The sequence below is a fragment of the Anas platyrhynchos genome, chromosome 6, assembly GCF_047663525.1.
Source record: "Anas platyrhynchos isolate ZD024472 breed Pekin duck chromosome 6, IASCAAS_PekinDuck_T2T, whole genome shotgun sequence".
Taxonomy (NCBI): Eukaryota; Metazoa; Chordata; class Aves; order Anseriformes; family Anatidae; genus Anas; species Anas platyrhynchos.
Window position 1 is genome coordinate 9,502,534 of NC_092592.1, and position 23,799 is coordinate 9,526,332.

Genomic DNA, 23,799 nt, shown 5'->3' on the forward strand with positions numbered 1-23,799 from the left:
CTTCCTCGCTGCTGTTCACACAGAATAACAATGAGCAGCAGCATGAATGCCAGGGTGTAAATGACTCTCCCTTGAATTGCTGTTTCTATTTATTTATTTCACATAATGTTTTAAAATGTGTAAAAAGGTGTTTCCTTTTGCACTGACTTGATTCTTCAGCCTTCCTTTTTTTTTTTTTTTAACATCCATTAAGCTTAGTCCTAAATGTAGTTACTTTTAGGAGTTCCTTAGGAGTAAGCCTTACTAAAATGTCTGACGTTCTTGCAGGTTAAAAATATCTTGTATCATGCAGTTAAAGAAATGGTGAGAGCACTGAAGATTCATGAAAGTGAAATGGAAGATATGGAAGAGAACTAAGCACTCTCTGCTTTTTTGTGTTAACATCAAATGGAGGTTATTTTTTTCTAATATATGAACAGTATGCACACTAATTTAAGCTTCACAAACCATCAGTGCCAAGAAAATATAGTCATCGTATTTACTTGCTAATGACACTGCAACGGTAGAGCTTCATATCACAGCCACTGTGATTACGTGTTAGACTTGCAAACAATGAAGCAGCGTTCTGCTGTCCTGTATCATAATGTACATGAAGTTTGTGAAATGTCAAAGATTTAAGATGATGTATTTATTTTTGGAAAAAACACAAAATTCTATGCTATATTGTTGATCAAATGTAAATGTGACTTGTACAGTTTGCTAAAATAATTCAGATATTTTTCACTACATTGAGACAGTTACTGTGAGAGTAGGACACAAACACCAGCTATTGCCTGCATTTGGGATCTTGCTGAGTCCGCACAGCAGTCATGTCATAATCTGAAAATTACTGCCAAATAATTGTAAACTTTGTAAAATATAAAGTATATAAAGTAGATATTAAATACAGACACTTCAGTATTTTATTGAAGCTATTCAGTGTACAATTAAACGTTTTCAAAAGGTGTAATTTATTTAAAAATTGTCTCATTTTGGTAAAATTTATGTGAACTTTTAAAGCTAAATATTAAACTTAATATGCTATGTAAATATATACATATATACATTCAATGATGTATTTTTTTAAAACATTGGCTTGCTTTAATTTGTTAAAAGTGCAAGTGTTACACATGCTTTGTACATTGAAGTTGAAAGGGGTTTTACATTTTCCATTAAAAGAACTTTATCAAATGTTGTCTCATTGTGTTTGTTTTTCATGTTGGTGGCATATTTGTGACAGCCCGAGTCGTTCGTTCACAGTAATTGCCAGTGCATCTCTGCTTTGGTGTCGCTTATTGTAACGCTTGAAATGTTCTGCCGTGGTTGATGTGCGCCGTTCTGCCCTCTCTGGGTTTGAAACAAAACTGCGAAGGGAAGTGCTGGAGCACAGTTCAAATGGCTGAGCCAAAAAGAGCCTCGCTCAGAATAAAACAATTTAAACATTGCTTATGTTCTGTCTTTAATAATCCAACACGTATTTTGGGTGAAGGGGGAAAGGAATTTCTACAGGAAAAAAAAAATAGCATCTTGGCTTTTTGCAGCTCAAGTAATAGAGCAAAATAATGACTTAAAAAAAAAAAAAGTCTGCTTTTATTTAATAACAATAAATTTTGTTAAGCTATTCGGGTTTGTCTGAAGAGCTAAATTGTACATAAACTTTTCAATTTATTCAAACTATCCAAATGTTTAGTTTTCTGTACTAAGTGTTAGATGCAGCCATTAGCTAGCTTGTTGTTTGGCTGTAAAGGGACAGGAAGTATCCCACTTACTGCTCTGAGGGTGACAGTCAGATAGATTAAAAAAAGTAGTTGCACGAGAGTGACAAAGTCTGATAGATTAAAAAAATAAAAAAAGTCTCGTGAGTCTTCTTAAGAGACAGCCTTAAGATAGTAATTTAAGAGAAACAAAGATGATTTGGGGCTCCAAAAGTTCATTGTTGAACAGGTTTTAATTCATTTGAAGTTGCAATGTTGGCGTTAACGTTACTGTGCTTGGCAGTTGATGCTCGAGTTCATACCCAGTTACATGCAGCAAATGAACTTAACCTGTGTATAGCACAGAACCAGCCTGCTGTACTTCCTTTAAAGTTTAGAATGTGTAAATGAGTGAATTTTAATCTCAAGTATAAATATTTCTTCTTTGAGTTTCGGTGCAGTACGTGAAACATCTGTGCCGTGTCTTGAGGTCACCGAAATGTGCATTCCTGCTGCAGACCGGCAGGTCAGATTCTCTTCCCCCCACTTATTTTTCCCCACACAAAGCGCAGTTGTTAGGGCACGGTCCATGGGCTGTCATCACAGCTCGCTCTTTGTGCTGGGCTCTTCTTTGTAGCGGAGCTGAATGGAATCGATTTGTTTCTCCAGCTACTGACAGAAAGCAGTTACTGTGTCTGTCCTGGCTTCCTGCTCCACCTCTTAATCATACCCAGGTGCTTTGCTGTCCCGAACTGCTCAGCGCAGAGCACCCGAGTGCTTCTGGAGCTTTCACCCTGTGGGGAGCTGCAGCCTGCCCCTTCCTCCCTGCGGGACTTCGGGAGTGGGGGAGCCATCCCCACCTGGGCCTCCGAGGCTGAAGATGTAAATACTTACCTCAGCTGGGATCTGAGTGAGCAGCTAAACAGAGGCTAACGGTTACTTCCACGTGTGGCTATTCAAGTTCTTTGTGGCCACCTGTTCTTCTCCCACCTTTGCTGGTGAATCTGTAAGTATATGGTAAAGACATTATACTGCGAAAATGTGGTTGAAATGGGTGGAGAAGCAGTGAGAATCCTCCCAAAGAAAAGGCAGGGAGATTGACAGGTTTGAAAATAAAAATCTCATTTTGGAGAGAGGCTGAACTGATGGGATCAAGCTTCATGGCATGTTGCACAGCCACTGGGGTAAGTAGACCTTTGCTGCTTTCTTAGCAAAAATAAGTTGATAAGATTAAAAAAAAAAATAGTTTTAACTGCATAAATAGGATTTCTCATAGAGTCACTGTAGAGTTTAACTATTTACTTGATTTGCTTAGTAGGGTTGATGTGAAGTAAATCAATGGGTGGTCATGCCAGAAATAATTTGAAAAATGTGGTGAATGGGTATATCTGATGGTTTGCAGTGCGTAAAAACCACCTGATGCATTTTGCAAATCACTTTCTGAATTGACTTTGTGCTGCGTGTGGAGATGTCTATAAACTGCCCACAACAGCGACAGTGTTTCCCCAGTAACTAATGGGAGGAGAAGCCAGGAGCGAGTGAACAAGGTAAACGTGGCACAAACAGCACAACGGGGAGCACTGTAAAGCACCTCTGCCATCAACTCAAAGAGACTGTGAGTCACATGCTGCGTGCATTAGCAGACCACAAAAACTGTTAAAGGTAATGACTACTCCCAGTACCAGTAAAAGAGGCCAAAATTCTGTTATCTTAAATACTTTGTTTCCCTAACTTAGTTTATTCAGTGTCTTAACGTTTCTGGCTCTTTCACAATGAAGTTAAGCTCCCTGCTCCTATACAGGAAATCAGTGCAGCAAGCAGAGTTAGCATTAAGGCCGGTACAAAGTAAGATTGTCATAGCTGATGTCTGAGACTGAAAGTGCCTGTGCGTGTGTAAGGGGTTGTTCGCAGATCAGCTTTTTCCTCTTGACCATTTCTGTGTTCTCTGAGGCTGCACTGCTGGGTATGTTCTTCTCATCTTCCTTTCCCAAAAACTTTTTAAGAGGTTTTCTGGTCTGAACAGTTCTAATGTTGCCAAAAGCGCTCAAAGATAACAACTGCAGCTGTTTGCAGGAACACTGTCAACTTCTAGAACAAGAACACAAAGTACTATGTTGTCTTTTTACCACCTTCCTATTCAGAACAAGCTCTCTTGATCTACTTCGCTCTCTGTGAAACTTCCTTTCTCTTTTTTTTTTTTTTTATTTTTCCCTGTCCTGTGAAAGTTCACATTTCAAACTCATCCGAACTGCAAATCCTCCTCTCTGCGTACACCCTCCTTGACTCGCCCCTTTCCAGCTCCTTCTTGTTGCCATCCCGGGTAGAGCCGTACGTTAAATGGGCGCACTTCCTACTGTAACTGCAGAGGTCACAAGCAAAGAGTAAGCAATCAGCGAAGAACAAAGCAGGGCTGCTATGACCTGAACTATTTTGGCACGGATGGACATCTGTGTACATGTTTCAGCTCAAACAGAAGTTGCTGGATTACTGGAATTGCTGGCAGTGAAACTGGGCCCTGTTACACGTCAAACAATACGGGGTTGTAACAATCTGATTTGAAAATCTGTATACTCTTGCAGCTTCACGGAAATTGCTCAGATCTGTGTGTGTAAACCAAACCTCCATCTGATCAGCGCTACGTTCTCATGCTCTCTGACCTTCTCGGTAGGTGGTAATTTTGTTCGTACCCTCTCCCGTGACATCCTGTGAAGCCCTCTCCTGCTCTCACAACTGACAGCCTTCTCCGCCCAGCGCCCTAACTGGGAATTTCCCTTCCTTCCTCCTTCCACAGCCACCATGTCCCGTTCTGCTGCTTTCCCGTGCAGGATGTTTGTGCTCTCCCCCACATCCGCACTGGATACGCTGCCTCTCCCTGTTGAGACTCTCACACTCAGGCTTTGCTACACTTTCTCCTCCTAGCCCCCCCAGTTCTGCCTCAAAGACCATCAGCTTTCCACTGTGCTCCTGCTTCCCACCTTTTGACTTGCTCTTTGTTCGCAGGAGTGCCAGTTGTCCTCTGTCTTTTTGTTCCCATGATGCGTGTGCCCCCAGAGGCCAGGGGAGCACACAGTGGCGTGGGGGCTGCTCTGATGCAGCGTACATGGCCACATCCTTTTCTTTCCATCTCAGCAGGGCGACCTAGGAAACTCTGACCAAGGGGCAAATGATTTGTAGCATTAGACGTGCACACAAACTAACCTCTGTACTTTTTTCATTTGTTTTTCTAGGTTTTGAAAAGGAAGTTACAATCTATATATAGCTAGTAGGAAAATGTTGCCTCAGAGCAAATTGAAGATATGTTTTACCTGATGCGTTGTCTGCAAACAGTTGCTTTTTAAACATGGACCTTTCTAAAGCTAAATGGTAGACGGGATTTTTGTTGTTACACATCAAAGTGAACATTCCTGGTACCTTCCAGCCATACCATACACTGTATTCTTGACACAGATGCCCGTTGCTTTTTGCAGTCCCAGGGCATGTGGTTTTATCGTATTTCTGTGCTTCCTTAGTGGAATTAGAGAGGAGGCTTTAGTAGTTCTAAGGCAGGAAATCCTGTATATTTACAGCTGTAAGGATTTTATGTTGTTTGATCTCAATAATACCTTAACTCCTGCAACAAATAGGCCAGGGGAAACATTTCAAATGATTACAGGAGAAAAAGCCTGGGTAAGTTTAGGTTACTTCTGGATTGTAAAACAAACATGGGAGAGAAAGGAGGTGTGGGAAAAGACGGCTGTAGCTCTGAGCCTTTTGAAAGCAATGATTTTTTTAATACAGTTAAACTTCACATCGCATTCAGGCAGAAAGTTTTGGTAAGCATTGTCTGGCTTTACCTGATTTGTGGTAGCACGTTACCACTCTAGTTACTTTTAAACAGTTCTACTGTTTGTTTTCTGCAGCATTTTTAGTCTTAATAAATACGGGATTTTGTCACCTATTTTTCTAGCCTGTTTTCATATCTTTAAAGAACTCTCCTTCAATATGTTTTTCTCTTAAAACACGGAGGATAGACGTGAAATAAATCTGGGTTTATTCCAAGCTGTGACTGGAAGAGATGTTGTATTTATATGGCTGCCACCAGTTTTCTAGATGACTCAGATCAAGTATGGGTTTCTGATAGGGCAGTCCCTGTCACTCACTGAAAACAGGTAAAAAGGAATTGCAGATGGGTGAAGAGCTGATGTTGACATGAGAGTAGGAAGGAGTTCATGGCCAGAGAGTTCCTGAAAATGAAAACGCTCTCAAGAGGAAGAGGTCACAAGATCCAATTTTCCCTTTATGTAAGTCTGAAATGTAAAACCCAACACTTCTATATTTTGGTTTTAGCTGTCATTTTAAGTATCAACTGGTGGTGCAGTCTGCAGATTGTATTCCCAGGAGACTACATTGCTTCCCAGCTGCCTTTCTTTGGTTTCCTGTTCTGTGGGGATACAGTCAGAGACCAGGTAATTACAATTTCTTTTTTGCAAAGCATATGTTGGCTATATTCAACAGGGATAATATTTCTGTGTTCCAAGACAAGAGAGGTTTCTGTGGTAAAGCAAAGTCTATGAATAGAAGTCAGTGTCTGGACACATGTTAAAATTGGTTCTTGGTGAGACACTTTAAAATAATGGAACGCAGCATTTTTTATGTCCTATAAAACAATGCAGATCTGATTTAAAGCCCATGGGAACCTTTCCACTTACTGCGAGAGGCTTTGGTTGCAGCGTATGCCCATTTATAACTTACCACTTTGTTGCTGCTGCTACAGTGCATGAAAATTGCTTTTCTTACTTTCTGTACAGTATTCGCATACTGCATCTTTTCGTCATTCTTGAAGGACCTGGGGAATAAGCAAGAATGGGGAATGGTAATAGCAAGGAAAAGACCCTGTAAGAGACGAGAAGGGTCTCTCTCTTACTAGGAGCCGAGCAAGGCGCCGCGCGGCCACCAGGTGGCAGTCGGTGGCAACAAAACGCCCAGCAAGCCGAGCGGCGCCCACAAGCAGAGGCTGGAGGAGAGAACATCTGCAGCTGAGCGGTGGCTCCTCCAAGCACAGCTCTCAAAACCACATCTTTTGGTGAGGTGGTAGGAAAAGACAGCTGTCCCTGCGAGGAAGGTGTGTAAACAGTAATGCAAACTAACCCAGCGGCGCAGGGAAGGAAAATTGGGTGCTGCTTTTTGTCATTTCACAATGCAGCCCAACCAAGCCGAAAGGCAGTCATTATTTCAAACAGTTCTAAATTGTTGGGACATAAACTAGTTGCTGATAGACCTGGAAGAGAATTTCCTTAGATCTATCACCATGTATCCTTAAAATTTGTTCTCTCATAGTATTCTCTATATAGCTTATTATTTAAATGGACCATGTGACTGCTTTGCTCTAAACACATATTGAAACATTCCTTTCTTAGAAAAGTTGACATTCTGTCTTATTCCATACACTTGGCTTTTTGCCCAGAATTTAAAGCACTTAGTAAAAAGTCATTATTCATGGCTTCTTAGCTGTAAGATATTTTTTACAAACGTCCCATGGTGCCAGGAGGGATGATCCCATCTGCTCCCACATCTTTCTCCTGGCAGGCTTTGTGGCTGGCTGACCACACTGCTGCGTGGAAGGGAGGGAGGAAGAGGCTGGCAGGGCTAGGGAGGGCTCTTTCATCACCAGGAGCACTCGAGCTGTTCGCTAGGCCATGGTCTGACTCTCCAGTGGTATCACCTGCTCCACCTCTAGGCTGGGCTGTGCACTGTACAAGAAATAGCTTTCCCCATGGCTCATGTAATGCTAGCAGTACTTTAAACCACAGTGTAGGAGATCCTATCCCATTAAAGAGAACATTAGGTTCATTCTTGTTTCTGCACAACTGACAGTAGTGTTAAACCATGCTGCCTTAAGTTTGTTTTCAGCAGCATTCATGCGTTTAGTGGGCAGACTGCAAGAACAGAGTAAGCAAATGTTTGAATTGCAAGAGAGAAAAGTTTCAACATCACTTTCGAAGTGGCAGCATAGAGTTTGCCTCTACTTGGTGATACTCCTCCAGAGAAGTAGCTTCCTTCTTCAGATCTGGTATTTTGTTTATGCAGCAAAAGGGAAAAGCTTCATAGGAAGGGACAAAGAGCTGTGGCTAAAAGAACCAGAAGCGGCACCTGATACTCCCCTGCCCCGTTTAGATTCCTGATTCTTTGGCAGAGGTAGGTAGCCAGGCTTGAACTTGCTTCCTTTTCTCCTAGAGCTGCTGTTTGCAGAGAGAGCTGCCATGTCTGTCTGTAGCTATCAGCCCTGGCAGTGACATGAGAGAGGTGCTTAAATAATTTGATTTCCTTCCCGTTTTCCTTCCCATTTTCTTTGTGTTACTTACAAGAATAGGAACACTGCTCTCCTGACTTATCACCTGTAACAGCTAGCCAGGCAGATGACAGAGAATGTAACTCGCACTTTAGAGAGAGCAGCGGGCTGGGGCTGACCTGGAACAGGCTACCTCACCACAGCTGTGCCGTGGGACCATCTGCTAAACTGCTCCAACAGGAAGAAAAAACTTTTTTCAAACCCCCCCCGGAAAGTCTAGTTTCCTGCTACAATTCAGTACAAGGGACCTCCTCTAATGAACTCATCTTACCTTTGCTTCCATAGCTTTTTCTAGCCTGCAGTCCCTACTTCCCTTCAAGCAAGCACAGGAGACAGACCAGGCATACAGAGGCATGGGGAGAATTTGCACAGCAGTGAGGTGTCCTTGCTGTACTTCCAGGCTATTCTGGAAAAAAAAAAGGACCCTTAGAAAGAGCAAGCTTACCTTGTAACACTCAAGAATAACTTGGAATGGAGTAGCTTGCAACACTCAACACTTTCCATGAATCAGTAACAGCCAGAGCTAACTCGTGCCCCCAGGACACGCTGCCACTCTCACGCCCTGCGGCAGGAAAGCCTGGGTTCGGCACAGAAACCAACAGCCCACATGGGTGTGCACAGCTCTCGCAGCACGACTCCTTCAGCCCAGGGGAGCCTCTCTCTGGGCAAATGCACAGTGCTGCTTCCTCTGAGACGTCACCTCTCTCGAGGTATTTAAGCAAGCTATTAGCAAAGTCACTTTATGTACATGCAAGACCCTCTGAATTCATCCTAGCTTTCCAGTATCTGCTGATGGCTGAACACAGAACTTGAGGTGAGTGTTGTGTACTAACACCATTAGAATAAATCTAAATTTGTTCATATAGATTTAACACGCGCTTAGTGTCAAAACACCTTGGATTTTATTTTCATATCCTTTTTGAATCAGGTTAAGCTGTAAACAATTTCTTGTTCAATCAAATACTGCCAGCTAGAATTACTTCCATTCATGCATCGCTGAAAACAAAAAGGGTATTTTGCCTTAAGTATAGATTTTTTTAAAACAATGTCACTTTATACAGAAACCAATAGCTAGATTTGATGCACCCTGATTAGTTATGTAAACAGATAACCAAAAAAAACCTCATCAACAGAACTAGTAAGCTGGTTCCTTCATAGAATGGAAATTTAAATCTCTCCTGATTTGAGGTTAACTTAGCCAGGAGTATAGAGTGTGGCACATAAATCCATCTAGGTGTACAAATTGCACTGTATCTGAATTAACAAAGTTATGCATAATGAAATGCACAGTTTAAATTCATGCTAGAAAGCATTTTTCAATATGAAGTGGCAGCCAACTGGCAACCATAACAGTTAGGTTCTGCACCATCATTTATGGCATTATAGATAACTATTACATATAGCATACTTTAAACCCCTGAAGGATTGTGTTACATGAAACATTCTCCAGGCAGTCATTTGGTTTGAAACATTGGGAGAAAGACTAAAGAGCTTGCCATCTTATACCGATTATGGTACCTTTAAGTTTTATGAAGTAGATCAGATATGATGTGTATTTCACAGTAACAAAGTTGCTTAATGCCTTTTCTCCAACAGTAGGATTGTGTTAGATGTTTCTGCCCTCAGGTTATCATTGTCCTGGTGGTTTTCCCTTTTCTTAGTTTAGGTAACTACATTGAGCACTTTTTTCCTGTTTTTTAACTATTCATCAGTCCTTTCAGTATATCTTCAGAGAGTTCCAGCAGAGGGAGTTCAGGGGATGGGATGTCCAGGGGGGGAAGGTTGGGTATTGGAATGTCCTTTGCCTTCCCCGCAGTTGTTGCAAACTTTTGCCAAGTTGCAGCTGAAGAAGTAGTTTCCGAGTGTTGCTGCAGGCTCCACAACTCTGACTTCTCTACAAAGTCAGCATCGACATCCAACTCCTTCTCTACTGGAGATTTTTGGAGTCTAGCTCTTTCTGCTTTTAACTGCTTATTCTCTCTCCTTAATCTCTCATTTTCAGCTGCAAGAAATTCTACATGCCGTTTCAAATCTGCAATTTTGGTTGCCTGCTCTTCTATTATTGTTTTGTCATCTTTAGGAGCTTTACTGCCAATACACGCTTCTACTGGCTCCTTTTTTTTCTGAAGCAGAAATAATAGCGTATCCGGGTCCCTGTCAAAGACACCCTGAATGTCGTGTAGATGTTTCTCTGTGGAAGGGCTGTATTTCTGAGTAACAGGAACCAAGACATTCTGATCATCAGATTCTTCAGCAGGTGGCTTAAAAGAAGTCTGAAGGTGTGCAGCTGCTTCTCTGTCAGCGTTCTGCTGGGCTTTCAGCTTTTCCTCTCTCTTTGCCCTTTTCCACCTCTCCTGGATGAGCAGTAACTGTTTCATGTGACTATCCCTTTGTAATTCCAGTGATAGCTGAGCCTGAGTAAAAACAAGATTAAACAATTTAATTGGTGATCCTTAATCTACCTGAATATTCATGCAAGTAAAGTTACGTGCCTGTAAATATTTACATAAACAGCATCATAGCATGCCCCAGGGAGAGGAGGAGCCTTTGTTATTCAGACAGTAAATCCAACCAGAAGTGCTCTCTGCTTGTGCAATGCAAGAGATTCAGATATATCACCCAAATTTAATACAACTGCTGGTATTGTTCAGGAGTTAACATTTAGTCTTTCTTGTGTGTGTAAATCACTAGCCAGACAGTGATAGTACCCCTGAGCAGACGCACAAGAAGTTTAACTGATCTGTAACCAACATCAAGAAAGAGCAGATTCATTTGGCACACTGTAGATGAAATACTCAGCTCCTGTGTCTCAGCAAAACGGCCTAAGTGCTTCAGAGCAAAAGTTACCCATGAAACTAGTTTTATCACCTACTTGAAGGCACCTTACAGGCTAGAAACCATTGCCAGGGAACCCCTGGATGGGTTAGTAGCTCTCCTATCCCTGCTCCATGTAAACTTGCAAAAACTTTCAAGGAAGACTAGCATCTCTGCACTTCCAAGCCTCCCAGTGTAGTTGCTGTGGATCTCAGAAAACAACGTGGAGTACAAGAGGGATACGATCAGTGAGGGCACAATATAACACAGATACACAACAGAGTTCTCGTGTCCACTGCACTTGGGTCTCACCTGCTCTGACTGGGTCAGCTTCATAGCTTCTGTAAGGTATGCTGCAGAAGAGAAAATTGATAAATGTGTTAGGCAAGGTTATAAGACGTGAATGGTTCCTTAAAAGTTAAAAAAAAGGCTTCAGGCTGTTCATATTCTGAATTCCCACATAAAAGAAGTAGTCAAAACGCAAAGTATTTACCAAACTACAGAGGCTGGAAACACCTGCTGTTTCTTAAAAATCAGAAAAAAAATTACTGTAGGATCATGTAGTCTATGCTACACCCTTGCCATGGCATCCTGTTGGCTGAGACTGTGAACAATTTGTTTTTCAGAGAAGATCAGGAGCTTAGTGTTATGGCAGCCATTTCCAGAAAGTCGCAGAACAACAACTTTTCCCACAAAGGGGAGAAACACAGACAAGGACCGGACTCTTAACATACATGCATTTTAAAACAAAATGTGGTAAGTAAAATCCTCTCTCTCATGATGCACCTGTGTCATTAAGTCATGCTTTAATTATATTCTTGGTTAGGAGGTACAGTCTGTAGTTCCCCATTTTTTTCATTAACTTCCCCTTCAGACCAGAAAATGTGCTGGCTTAGAGGCAGAGCAGGACTTCGGACTTTGACCATATCTTGCTAGAGCTGAAAATGACAAGACGTAAGAAATTCTTAACCAAATTCAGGTTGTAAGATAATGACACAGAATCATCAACTGAAGAAAAACAAAAAACATTCAATACCTTATTTGGTTTTGCTTTGGTATAGGAAGTGAGGGAAACCAAAAAGAAAAGTCTGCATATCAGGATATGTGCTATCCCTCATTGCTCTTCCTACTCATAAATACCAATTTTCAGTTTCTCATTCTATGGGGTTTTCTAGTATTTATGAATGGAAAGCAAGAATGCCTGGTATCTAGGCTACGATCTTCAGAGTAGCCACTTATTTTTTCTACACACAAGCCCTGTCACTGGAAATGTCCTACTTATTGCACCAATTAAGATTTCCTCTTTCTTCTTCTGCCAAGCAGTTGCCACACTGTCAGCCAGCTGAGGGACTCCACCACAAATAATTACGCATGACTAGTTAAATGAACAGGTAGCTGCACAAAGTCTCGCTTCGGAGAGGCTGTCAGTCACCGCATCAAGGCCTGGGATGTGCTCTGCTGTCCTGCTTCGCTTCTAGGGAAGCCGAGCTCATTTCTTGCTATTAGCTGTCTTGACTTACACATTAGGAAGGGGAAGTAAATAAACTTTTGTCATAAAAAGCTCGCGTATTTGCTTTATCAATAGAAAGCACGTTACTTCAGCCATGAAAGAAGCGAAGAAAAAAGGAAGTGTAAAGCAAAACTAGCTTACAGTAGGTCCCCAACTACACTTTGTACACAACACAAGGTGTTGGCTTCGACTTGAATCAAGAACTGCCTTAGCAGTGATAACCACCCCCAGCAAAATCAACTTTGGAAATGTCTGACTTCAGCTGCTCATATCTGAGAAAATGTTTCTAAAAAGATTGTTGATCTGGACTGAAAAACAAATTCACATGTGAAGAATAAAAAGAATATTTTGCAAGTAACGAGATGCCCCCATGAAACATGCAAATCCAGAAACTGATTTTAAAAATTGGAATGTGAGAAATTTCTACTCACCAGCAGCTTTTTTGTGACAAGAAATTGCTTCTTCATATTTCCCTGCTGCCAACAAACGGTCTGCTTTTCTGCTTTGCTGGTGAGCCTTAAAATTAAAAAGAGTGTTACATCAGTGAGGGTTAACCAACAAATAGTTAGATCTGTGTCTAAAGTAATTGATATAACTAGAAGTCTTAAACTGATTCCAGTTCTCGGGCCTTTACGCTCAGATCTCCCAGTCCCTTCTGAAATGTATAATTTGGTTTCTTTTTTTAATACTGCCTTACAAGGGTGTGTACTGTACAGGTAGGAACTGAAGTTCGTTAATGCAGCAAAGACGGTGTGTACACAATAAAAGCCTTTTGAAGCTCTCCTCCAAAAGTACATCCTCTCCTTCATAGGCAGCCGTTCACTGTAGCTGTGTAAAAAGACCAATAGGCCACAGAAACTACAAAGAGCTGAAAGTGTTTAGGACCAATTTAGGCAGCAGAATGCAAGATGTTTGAACTACAGAGCTGGAAAAAGAAATGTTACAGCTTATCCCGGGTGTGCCATTTTCTGCTGCCCCATCCCCAGCAAGCTTTGCTTCTCAGTCGAAGGAAGTGCAAAAGACCTTGGTTGTTTGCAGCTTACATCACTTCATGGAAGCAGTACAGCCATAGCTGAAGGTATCAAAGTCACGTCCTTGCTGTACAACAGTTAAGTCTCTACCAGCATTTGTAAGCTACTAATGCAAACCACTAGGGTAACCTAGTCTTGCTGAAAGCAAGCAATTGGCGCAAGTATTTGCATATGCTTAGTGAGAAAGAATATTGCATAATGAGCACTGCAGCGTTCATGAAAGCGAATCCTTTTATCGTTACTGTAAGACAGGAACTTTGTGGCCCTTTCTCCAGGAGAAGCTTTGTGATATGAATGGCTACAAGCACCCAACCGGCACAGCTGTCAGTAACACGCAGGATGCACGGCTGCTTCACTACATGCTGAGTGTGAAGAAAATAGATGTTAAGTACCAGGCACCAGCTCTGTGAAACAACACGAGACAGTTAAGAAACCAAAGTGTTTGTCTGATTCTACATTTTTTAAGACTGTAGTCTCTCAAGACAGCCTTTACCAAATCCATACTGAGGAAACTTATAGGGGCAATGGAACTGAAGGCCTGCAGTCCGCCTCTCTAATTCCATCTCTGCCCCGTTGAGATTCTCCATTCCCTCTTTTCACCCAAACAAAGACATAAAACAAATCAGGCTTTAGACATTTGGTGCATGTAAGTCACTGACTCCCTTGAAGCATATTCCAGGAGCAATATAAAAATGACAGCATTTGTCCGTATCCCAAGAAGTGAGAACAACTGGTTCCTAACAGAAATTACACTCTTCTCTGCTCCTGCAATTTTGGTAGAAACATCAAAGGTAAAATAATCCAAACAAGACAGTGACGTGATTGTATCAAGTCTAACATGATCCTTGTACTAATATCCATTTTAAAAAGAAAAGTTTCAAAATGCGTATCAATTTCTTTGTCACTTTTGGCCTCCAAATTGACTTAACACCTAAATGGTTATGGTAAGTTCAATTTTCTACCAGAATTTTAGCAGCTCTGACACCACAGAAGAGAATGACTTCTGCAGAAAATACTCTTTTGGGAAACAACTGTTCTTAAGCAATCCCTAGCAGCTATATCACTGCATTTAGACATTCAGCTTTTCTAAAACTGATTTTCTATGCTAATACGGTGAGTATTAAAAAAAAAAAAAAAAAAAAACTAACACCAAAAACCCCCTTGATTCTCCACAACAAATGCTTCAGTCACATTCCTCTTCCTCATCTTCATTCAATCCTCATAGCACTGCCAGCACTCATTTCTTCTGCCCCGAGGTTAAATAATCTCAGCAGATGAAGTGTTTTTCTATTGGAAAATCATCTATTTTATGGTCGTTTTCTATGGACTCCTACAAATGACATATGCCAGAGAGAGAAGCTTATTTCCCCTGGGTAAGAACAAATGAGTAACAGCTCATATAGAGCCAACTTCTCAGTTACTCATGGCAGGTCATTCAGTTACAAATTAGCTATGTCATGCACATAAAAACACCTGAGCTAGCTCCTTGCAAAACATTTTTTTTCAATAAATTGATATTGGTACAGCTTCTTCTGCAAACTGCACAGGTGGGTCTAAAAGAAAGGGCAAAAGGAAACAGCTAGAGACAAAAGACTGAAGAAAGCAAGCCAAAAAGCCAAGGGACTGGTTCTATTTGTTAGTTTCCACATACAAAAATGGATTGTTTTCAAAGGTTATTTTCATAAGTTTTAAACAATTGGGGCACGGTCATATTCAAATCATTTAAGCACATGCAGATCATCTGAGGACAGTGAGTTGTTATTTGATGTGGCAATTAAATTATTTCCATTTTCAATTAACTCCCAGTGAAGTTCAAGGGAGTCTGAAGAAACTGGGCTAGACCATGAATAAACAATTTAGAAAAAAAAAAAAATCAGAGATGCTAGCAAAAAGAAACGAGGATTCTTTGACTGCAAGGTGAAAATACTTTTCTTGCTGTTACATCAAAATATCTAGATGTCAGGACATCTCATCCTGCTGCACAGCACCAGCCTTCCCCAGCAGGAACAGGATCCGAGGAAAACCAGTGATTCGGCGCAGCCTCCTGTGAGAAAGCTAGGTGTTCTCAGCCAGTCATGGGGGAAAGAAATCCCTCATTTTGGATGTTTTCCTGCCAGCTTGACAAGGAAAAAGTTGTTAGTTATTCCACCTTGCGAATGCTTGTTCCAGTTAGTTGACTGTGCAAGGACCAAGGAATTTCTCCCATTTTCATGGCAGAACATTCAAAAGCAGCAGTCTGAAGAAAGTTGTGGTGCTGTTTCCTAGCAGCAAGTGATGAATCCGCAACAGAAGCACTTGCTTAATATGCCACATATCATGGGTAAGCTTCTACATCTTGTCTAGTCTGCTGGTTTATTCTTAGCACTCAGTTCCACTCAGACACAGCATCCAACCATTGTTAGCAAAGCTATTTTGAACTCAGTGGTCTGTATCCCGTTATAAAACTGGCAATGGAAGAATGGGCCCTGTATCATACAGTGAGAAAAATGGCTCTCGAGTCTCTCCCCGGTCTGATGTCATGCTAAAGGAAGGTGTTTACACCAAAGATACTGAAGCTGCTCTGCTGGTCCCTAACAGATTCAACAGGACTGCTTTGATGTTGGTACTGCTGCTGTGATGACTGCAGAAACAGCTGCTGCACAACCGCAGTGGGTTTACGTATCTGATTTCTCCTTCCTCTCCCAGTTGCAGTGTTGGAAATATATGTAGGATGTGGTGTAAGAATAATTATAATTTCTTAACAAGCTATGGATTTGGAAGGGGGGAGCAGTTCAGCAACTACTTCCAGATGTCCCTCCCCATCCAGACGAGCAGGAATTCCCAGTAGGCAAATGGACAGGTGTAACAACTTGACTCTCCTAAGAGGAAACAGGTGTGAATGACAGATGACCAAGCTAAAAAGCTTCCTCGAGTTACTCCAAACTATTTGGTTCTGAAGGGATTGGTGCGTGCCTTACTGAGTCACTTCAAGCCCCCAGATGAACTGCAGGAGCAGGTAAGGCAGATAGTTTTCCTTGCTTCCCAGCTGTAGCTGAGATGCTGAGGGATGTTTGTAAGTTGGTACTGATGTTCCAAAGCAGAGCTCCCCTTTGATTCTCCACTCAGCTAACCCAAACCACTGCCTAGGTAACCTCTGAGCAACAGAATCAAAAAATAATCAAGTCCCCCTTTAAAGCAGCAGTATAAGTATTTCTTTGCTTAAAGCTTTCCTTAGCAGCACTAAAATTAATACTTCTTTCCAACAAAAACTAGACAATGGTGCACCTGCAGGCCATCTGAAACAAAGTCACAAGGCCTGCTTGCCAGATTTGGTACTGCTCTCAAACTTCAAAAAGACACAAACACAGTAACTCTTTCTAGGGAAGATGAACCACAAGGACTTAAAGGATTACCACCAAAGGATCCTAGCTTAGGTTGAGGGTGCAGAAGGAGACTGTTTTCCCGTGTGATTCCACTTGATTGCTAGCTCTTCCAGAGCTGAGAGTAACGGTACAAAAGCATGGTCTGTCCTGCAGTACTTCTAAAGGGTAGAGGTAGTGCTACTCACTTTCAAACAGGGAAGTTCACCACCCTCTCCTTAGAGCAGTAATTTGCAACAGTCCTTGTGTAGTTGAAATAGTATTGTATGTGTTTTGTTGTCCTTTCTTCTCAGAAGGGGAGCTGTTCTGCACTGGACAAAGTCTTGCATAAACTGTTAACCTTGCAGCCTTCTCCCTTAATTTTAAGGGGCTCTTTAGCAACTGATATATTGTAATATGATTATGAACTGCAGGTTACAGTGGTTTACTTACTACGAAGTTACAAAGGCAGGAAAACCCAGCTACTAAAGTAAAGGGGCGTGAGCAAATGGGACTGCAAAGAAAGTTATGTGCAATATAACAGTCTGTAAATGCTTCAAGTTGCAGCCAAAGTTTGCCGCTAATACCATCTATTCTATGCTATGAACTGTGGATACTAGTCATCTTTGCCAGAAAGGATCAATACCTATGCTCGCTTAATGCTGAAAGCAACAACAAAGGTATTTTTCTGAGAGATGAGGGATCTGTCCTCTGGTTTGTTTCCTTACGGATATAGGGCTGTCTTTCTAAGAATGTATTTAGGGGAAAGGAAGGATCAGAAAATGCACCTTGTTACTGCTTCAGTATTGTACCAGTGTGCTGAGTATCTTCCGTGTGGAACTGCACAGCACCAGGTTGTGAAGGGTGGGATGAGGTGGTGCCTCATTGCTTCCTCCACACACACACAAGTGTCTTTCAAACCCATTTTCACCTGGAACCAGTGAACTTGGAAATGTTTATCATGACTCTTCCATTTTATTTATTTATTTATTTTTTAAGTAGATGGCTACAGTTTATTCTTGGACCAGTCAGGTCAAGTTTTACACTAGTGTTCTCTCTTTATTCCATTCCACTCCTCAATACACGCACATAAACAAGTCAGAAAATGCTTGTATTTCCAGGCAGTTACACTAAAAGCAAAAAAAAAAAATAATTAAAAAATCTTGTCCTATAACTTATGCTAAACAATGGGAACAGATTTGCCACTAAACCTAAAGAAAGGGCAACATGTAGCTTTATCAACAGAAGCAAGCCCTCTTAAAAATACTCCTCGTATGCTTTGGAGAAAGACAGAGTTGACTAAAGGAGAAACAAACAATGGCACAACCCATTGTGGCTGCTCAACCAATACCACTAGCCACATGCTAGCTCAATTTTGTATTTTAAAGCCTGTATTTAGCAAGGTTGACAGAATAGTGACTCAACTGTAAATTACAAGTTAGTGTGACTATAGAGCAAAATAAGTATGTGAAACTCATGAGAATGTACTCTCAATATTAACAGGCTCCTCAGTCACTTTTTATTGAACTGTAAAGATGTTGGAGTTCAACTCTATTGTAAGCAGTAGTATTAGAATTTAAATATATGGGCAGACACACAGCCAACTTTTTGTCATTTCGCAAACCAATGTTAATCCACTGAATAGCCCTAATTGACTATGTGTGTGTTCCCAACCTATCCCAAATCTAAACTAAAATAGGTTGGTCTGAGTTCCTCACCATGTAAATGCAGTTAAGAGATCTGGCACAAAACCAGCTTGCACACAGTGCTCAGGCTAGGTGGAGTCTCCAAACCTCATGCAGGCACAGCTGCACTTCTTTCCCCGATTGCCTACACCTTCAGTAAGCTGTGGTGTCCTTTTCCTTAATACGTGCTCAGGTCAACCTCATTCTCTTCCTTTTGGTCCATTTAATATGATAAAAGCATTATACGCTTCAAGTTGGTTTTCAAAGCTGTTTCCCCTCCTTACACCTCCCAGCTGCTTTGGTAATGTTTTTCCCCTCCAGACAGTGCTGCAGCAGGTATACGCAGGTCTTGGTAACTGGAGGTTATAAGCTAAAGGAGAACAGTCCCACTGCCCTGGCAATAAAAGCAATCTCGGTTCCTGTTTGCACACTTACAGCCCTAAACTACACAGTTCAGATGACACAGCAACTGAGCTACCCTCACTAGGGACAACTGAACCAGCACCACAAGTGTTTAATGGTAAACAGGCCATCTCTGGGCAACAGCTTCCAAAAGGTGGGGCAGAAAGGCTTCAGTGAGTGCTTCAGCCTGCTGCTTCATTTTGGCCTTTCAGACTCATGTTAAGCGCACTTACTCGGAGCTGAACCTCATGGCTCAGTGATCCACATGTACCCTGCCTGTGATGCCAGCGTGACACAGCAGAAAGGAACTGCTGGTAGCTACCCAAATAGCATGGAGAGCAGGGAGGAAATGATGCTTCCTTCTGTCAGCCACCTGTAGCTTAGTCAGCTACATTCCTGGCTGGGAGCTCCTGCAAGGTGTTACACCTGCTACACGGAATAGGCTCGTGTTGTGCCTGAGGAGTAATGACATGAACACAGCGTTGAATGACCTGAATACCATGTTGCTGGGCCTTTCCAAGGAGGCGAATAGTGAGCAGGGTGTGCAGCTGAGCATCCCCAGCATCACCTCAGTACTGCCACTCACTTTTCTCAGATGTGCTGCTGCCTCTGTGGTTCACACCTTACACTTCCCTTCACTGAAAAGATACCCACATATGTATCATGTATAAAGGGAAAGCCAAGACAGTGCTGCTATTACCATGGTAAAAACAGACTTTGCTAGGCATGTCTATATGAGATTCTTCCACTTTCACTACCTGAAAGCTTGTTTCCTCTAGTCTGAGTTCAGAATTGAGTGTATCTGCCTTTCTCTCTTTCATTTTACATAGAAAGAGCAAGCATAGCAGCTTTCAGGTTATGCTTTATTAAAAAAAAATAAAAACAGGATTCAGCGCGTGTTTCTATAGATGAACGTGACTTTTCTTTTGTTTCCCCCCCCACTCAAAATAAGAGGTACAGGATGGCATTAAATCTCATCTACATTGGTCCACATGGTGTCAGTCCTTTGGTCTCTGGTAAACTTTCACAGATACCTTCTTTCCCTCTCCCCACTCCTCCATATTGCATATTCTGCCTGCAATTTTCCCCTCACCTGGATGTGGCATTCACCTCAGTTGCAAACCATTTGTTAATGTAGATCACTGAGTGGCAGTATATACATTGTTGTATGATTTTCACTCCAGCCACTAGTCTGTGCTTTCTAGTTTTCAGCAAAACAGCTTTTCAAGCTACCCTTATACTTCAAAAAACTTATAGAAATTAGCATTCACCCGATCTGGAACTTTATCTTAAGATATGCCATATGAAATGCTATGATCTTGTAGGAGAAATACAAGGTAGATGCGGTATGGCTCCTTAGCACGTGTCCTACAGGAAAGCTTAATACCTATGCACTGGTATTAAACTGAAGTCCACAGAGTTACGAGGTTCTGAGTGCTGGACTCCATTGAACGAACAAGTTTCCTTTTTAACTTCTTGAGGCTGATAATATTTGCCTCATATTTTACTGTGGTACTTCCAAGCTTCTAGTCACCTGTGTGCTGCTATGCTTCTGAAGTATGGAAAATTCTTCAAAGGTGTCAGGCTGACCCCTTTTTCAATACCGAAGGCTAAAATAGTCACTGGATTTGAAACCAGAATTCTTTGCCTAAACCTGACAGCAGAAGAAATTTCCCCTACAGTAGGTAGCACATAAAAAATGAAGTTAAAAGCTTCTACTTGAGTTAAGCTCTTCTCTTGAGAGTCTTATCTTTTTTCTGTAACAGTTTTTAGATTTGTTAAGGAATGCTGACATGTCTTAGTTTACAGCACTGAAAACAAGTGTTCAGCTGGACTAGATAACCACTATACGGTTGCCTGCAGGTGCAGGGACTGCACTTAGCCTGTAGCAGTGTGAAGTTCGCTGGTGTAACCTAAATACTGTACTCACAGGACTGAGGAACCGGCTTCCCTGTTAGCAAAAGGATCAGGGCTTTAACTCATTCTTTTGCAGTTAGATGACATTTGTCTGCTAGGCATACAGCACCCTGTGCAGGTAGGAGGAGGGCAGGAGAAGGAAGGAAGGAAGAGGGCAAGAAGTGCCTAAATAAATGATTGGGTATCAGAGCTTCCCCAAAACACTTGCCTAAGGCGCTAATAACTGGGATCACAACAGACTCGGGAAGAGTTGTCTCAAATTATTCCTAAATGAAGTATCACTGGATACAATGGATACCTTGAGGACAGCTCAGTGGAAAATCAAATTGGCGGTTAGTACTGTAGCACAAGCCCTGGAAGGGTTAAGAGAAGGAAAGATGGGGTTAGGCTGCATAATTATCTGTTAAGCATGCAACAATAGCAAACCATAAAAATTAAGTTTAAAAAAAAGTCTATGAACTGAAGTCCAAACTCTAAGAAGATGGGTACATTTCTCACCAATGTCATTAGACTTGAGGGTCATCTATCAAAACTCAGTTAAATAAAACAAACATTAATTGTAGATATTAAGAACAACCCTGGAAAGCAAATCAGTATTTGTCAAGTGACACCTACAGAAGGAAATCAGCAAATTATGGAAACCAAAATCTAATTAAACTTAAGGAAAAGAAACATCTTGAGGCTTTAATTAAGGCCAGATACTTTAATCCAAATTTCTTTAGATTTCTGTTCTCTGAAATATAGATAATGTAAGTGAAGTCTGCAGAATGTGTGAGGTATGGCATGCCACCTGTAATTAGGAAAGCTAAGCAAATAGTGAAATACGTAACTGAAAGCCACTAACGTAAGTGATTAAGTGCAGTGGGTGTGCTACATGTTGACAGAAATGGAGACATTAGGACACTGCGAAACTACTAGGGATTTCTTGTCAGTTCAGATCCCCGGGAAAATCAGGACAGTACCCCTGCTTCCAAGTATCCAAGACTAGATGTGAGCTTCAAAGGACAAAGTGAGTAGAAACCAAGAATCATAGCAAGTTCTAATAAAACTTTTTAACTCTAGAAAAAGCCATTTCACTAAAATCAGCAACCACCAACGCACTGAAAGAAGGAAAATATCTTGTACTTAAGACAAGAGTCATTGTTATCAGATAAATAAGCCTAACTGTTAGTGTACACAAAAACAGTTAATAGCTTAGGACTTTTTTCCTCCCTCCTGTCCAAATGGGTTGGCATCTCTGGAAAAAGTTATGCTTTTCTGGTCCACGTGAACTAGAAGAGATTTTGAGGAGAAGCAAGAAAAGTACATGACATTGAACGTTATCAGGAACTTAAATGAATATTCTTACACTGGCGAATTGGCACCTCCCCTGAATGTTGTTAAAAATATGAAATTCTTCTGCAGAGAGAGATGGTGAATAGAAGAGCTTGGGGAAAAATAAGTTACTTGATACAGCCTGAAGATAGCCAGTTTTTCCACATAAGATCCATGACTGCATTCTGCAGCAGTTTCAGGAAAAGTTTGAGTGTTTCGGGACACTTCTTAAAATGGAGCAGAGACATACGTGCTGACAACTTCGTAAGTTTCTGTACAGGACTATATAAAGCAACCTTTTCCTGTATCATCCGTTATGTCAAAGTGTCTTGGTCTTATTTTTAGCCTGGTGCTAGACAGGTGTGGTAATTGCACTCTACTGTTGTGGTCAAAGGATCATCTTTTCGGGCAGAAGCCAAGCTTTAGTCACACACTTGTCACTCATATTCCCTGGTGCGTGGTGTCAGTAAAACAAACAAACAACAACAACAAAAAAAAAAACAACAAACCTGTTAATGGGTGCTATCTGCACTGCCACGAGCTGATGCTTGCAGCCATTTACCCGTGTACCAGGTACCAGGCTGGCTGAAATACCTGGCTGGCTCCCTGTGGGGGCAGTGAGGGCCCGGCAGGGCTGCCGGCACAAATCAAGTGTGATTTAAAGGCAGCCGCTGCTGAGGCCGGCAGAGCCGGGGCACGGCCGGCACCCGACCTTGGCCGAGCCGAGCCGCACCGGGAGCCGGTCCCGGGGCAGCTGTGCCGAGCCGGGTTCCTCCCCGCCCCGACAGCGCCTCACAGCCGCCCGCCGCGGGCCCGCGTCCCCCGCCCGGCCTCTCAGCCCCGGCCCCGTTGCCGCCCGGCGCTCACTCACCAGGTTGAGCGGCCCCTCCATCACTTCCATGGACGGCGGGGGCTGCGGGCACATGGGCGCGGAGGCGGCCTGCTCGCCGCTCCCGGTGCCCCCGGCCCGGCCCTGCCCGGCCGCCGGCGCCGCTCCGCCCCCGGCCCCGCTCCGCCCGTCAGCGACATCTCGCGACAGCGCGCGAGACGGGGGCAAGGCGGGAGGGGCCGGGCAACGGCCGCCACAACCGCCACAACGGCCGCCCTCGCGCCCGCCCCAACGACCGCCCCCGCTGTGAGGGGAGCCCCCGGCGGGTGTAAAACACCACAAGGGCCATGAGGGGGAAAAAAAACGGGAGAAAAAAATAAAAGGTAGAGGGGGAGAGTGAGGCACCGAGGAAGCACGACGTGAAAAAAAGCGAATTAAGAAGTCCAGGGCTCCCGCTGTGCCCTTTGTGGTGATCCTCAGACGTGGCTGGCGTCTGTGGGCCCTGAGGGAGCTCCGTGGCCCGCTGGGCTGTAGCTCGGAGCCGTGCCCCACACCACGGGGACTGGCGTCGCAGCATGGCGAGGCCTGCGGGGAGCGTTCCCTACACGTATGTGGTTAGACGAGACGGGCTCTTCAGGCAAGGAGCTTCTGGAAGATACTTGGCTAGTTCCTGCTCTCATTTGCAAGAATTCATCTATCACTTGGTTTAATTATATATCACCAAGCCAGATCCTCTGTAGTTCAGAGTGGTTTTGACCTGGAGCCCTCTTACTGAGTAGTAGATCAGTGGAGTAGGTCGGTAGCAGTCATCAAAGAGGTAAGGCAGCAGGAGAAAAAAGGCTACATGGTGCTTCACTGGTGGCACTTGGACACACGAGATAATACAGCTTAATTGTTTTTCTTGTACCAAATGCTCATGGTTCCCTTCTTCCTGTTAGCTCATGTACACACGCAGACA

General features: G+C 42.6%; 2 protein-coding genes across 15 annotated transcripts in view; one reads left to right on the forward strand and one right to left on the reverse strand.

Annotated features, from left to right (window-relative positions):
* JMJD1C (jumonji domain containing 1C) overlaps positions 1-1,423 on the forward strand; it is a 157,992-nt gene extending 156,569 nt beyond the window's left edge. For all 10 annotated transcript variants that reach the window (XM_027463800.3, XM_038181065.2, XM_072040035.1 and 7 more), the window contains one exon: positions 268-1,423. In XM_027463800.3, the coding sequence (XP_027319601.1) occupies positions 268-357 (90 nt within the window). In that variant the 3' untranslated portion in view covers positions 358-1,423. The remainder of the gene's footprint in view (positions 1-267) is intronic.
* NRBF2 (nuclear receptor binding factor 2) lies at positions 1,389-23,049 on the reverse strand. Of its 5 annotated transcripts, none has more exons than XR_011810334.1 (7): positions 22,884-23,049; positions 12,757-12,841; positions 11,128-11,168; positions 9,520-10,415; positions 8,273-8,407; positions 6,405-6,498; positions 1,389-2,677 (listed from the first exon to the last, which is right to left on the reverse strand). XR_011810334.1 is itself a non-coding variant. In XM_027463807.3 (4 exons), exons 1-4 carry the CDS (start codon positions 22,935-22,937, stop codon positions 9,699-9,701), a joined length of 897 nt encoding a protein of 298 aa, XP_027319608.1. In that variant the 5' UTR covers positions 22,938-23,049; the 3' UTR covers positions 8,881-9,698. The 5 variants fall into 5 exon arrangements, 1 of the variants encoding a protein (XP_027319608.1); XR_011810333.1 differs by having other exon boundaries at positions 4,649-6,498; XR_011810332.1 differs by lacking the exon at positions 1,389-2,677 and adding an exon at positions 4,331-4,821.
* Positions 23,050-23,799: the final 750 nt, after the last annotated feature.

Bases quoted from the DNA above. Each gene is read 5' to 3' on its own strand.
- NRBF2 (XM_027463807.3), bottom strand. From the start codon at position 22,937: ATGTGCCCGCAGCCCCCGCCGTCCATGGAAGTGATGGAGGGGCCGCTC. The intron at 12,842-22,883 runs GTGAGTGAGCGC...TTTAATTTTAAG, and splicing joins TGGAGGGGCCGCTCAACCTG to GCTCACCAGCAAAGCAGAAA. The intron at 11,169-12,756 runs GTGAGTAGAAAT...TCTCTTCTGCAG, and splicing joins TTGTCACAAAAAAGCTGCTG to CATACCTTACAGAAGCTATG.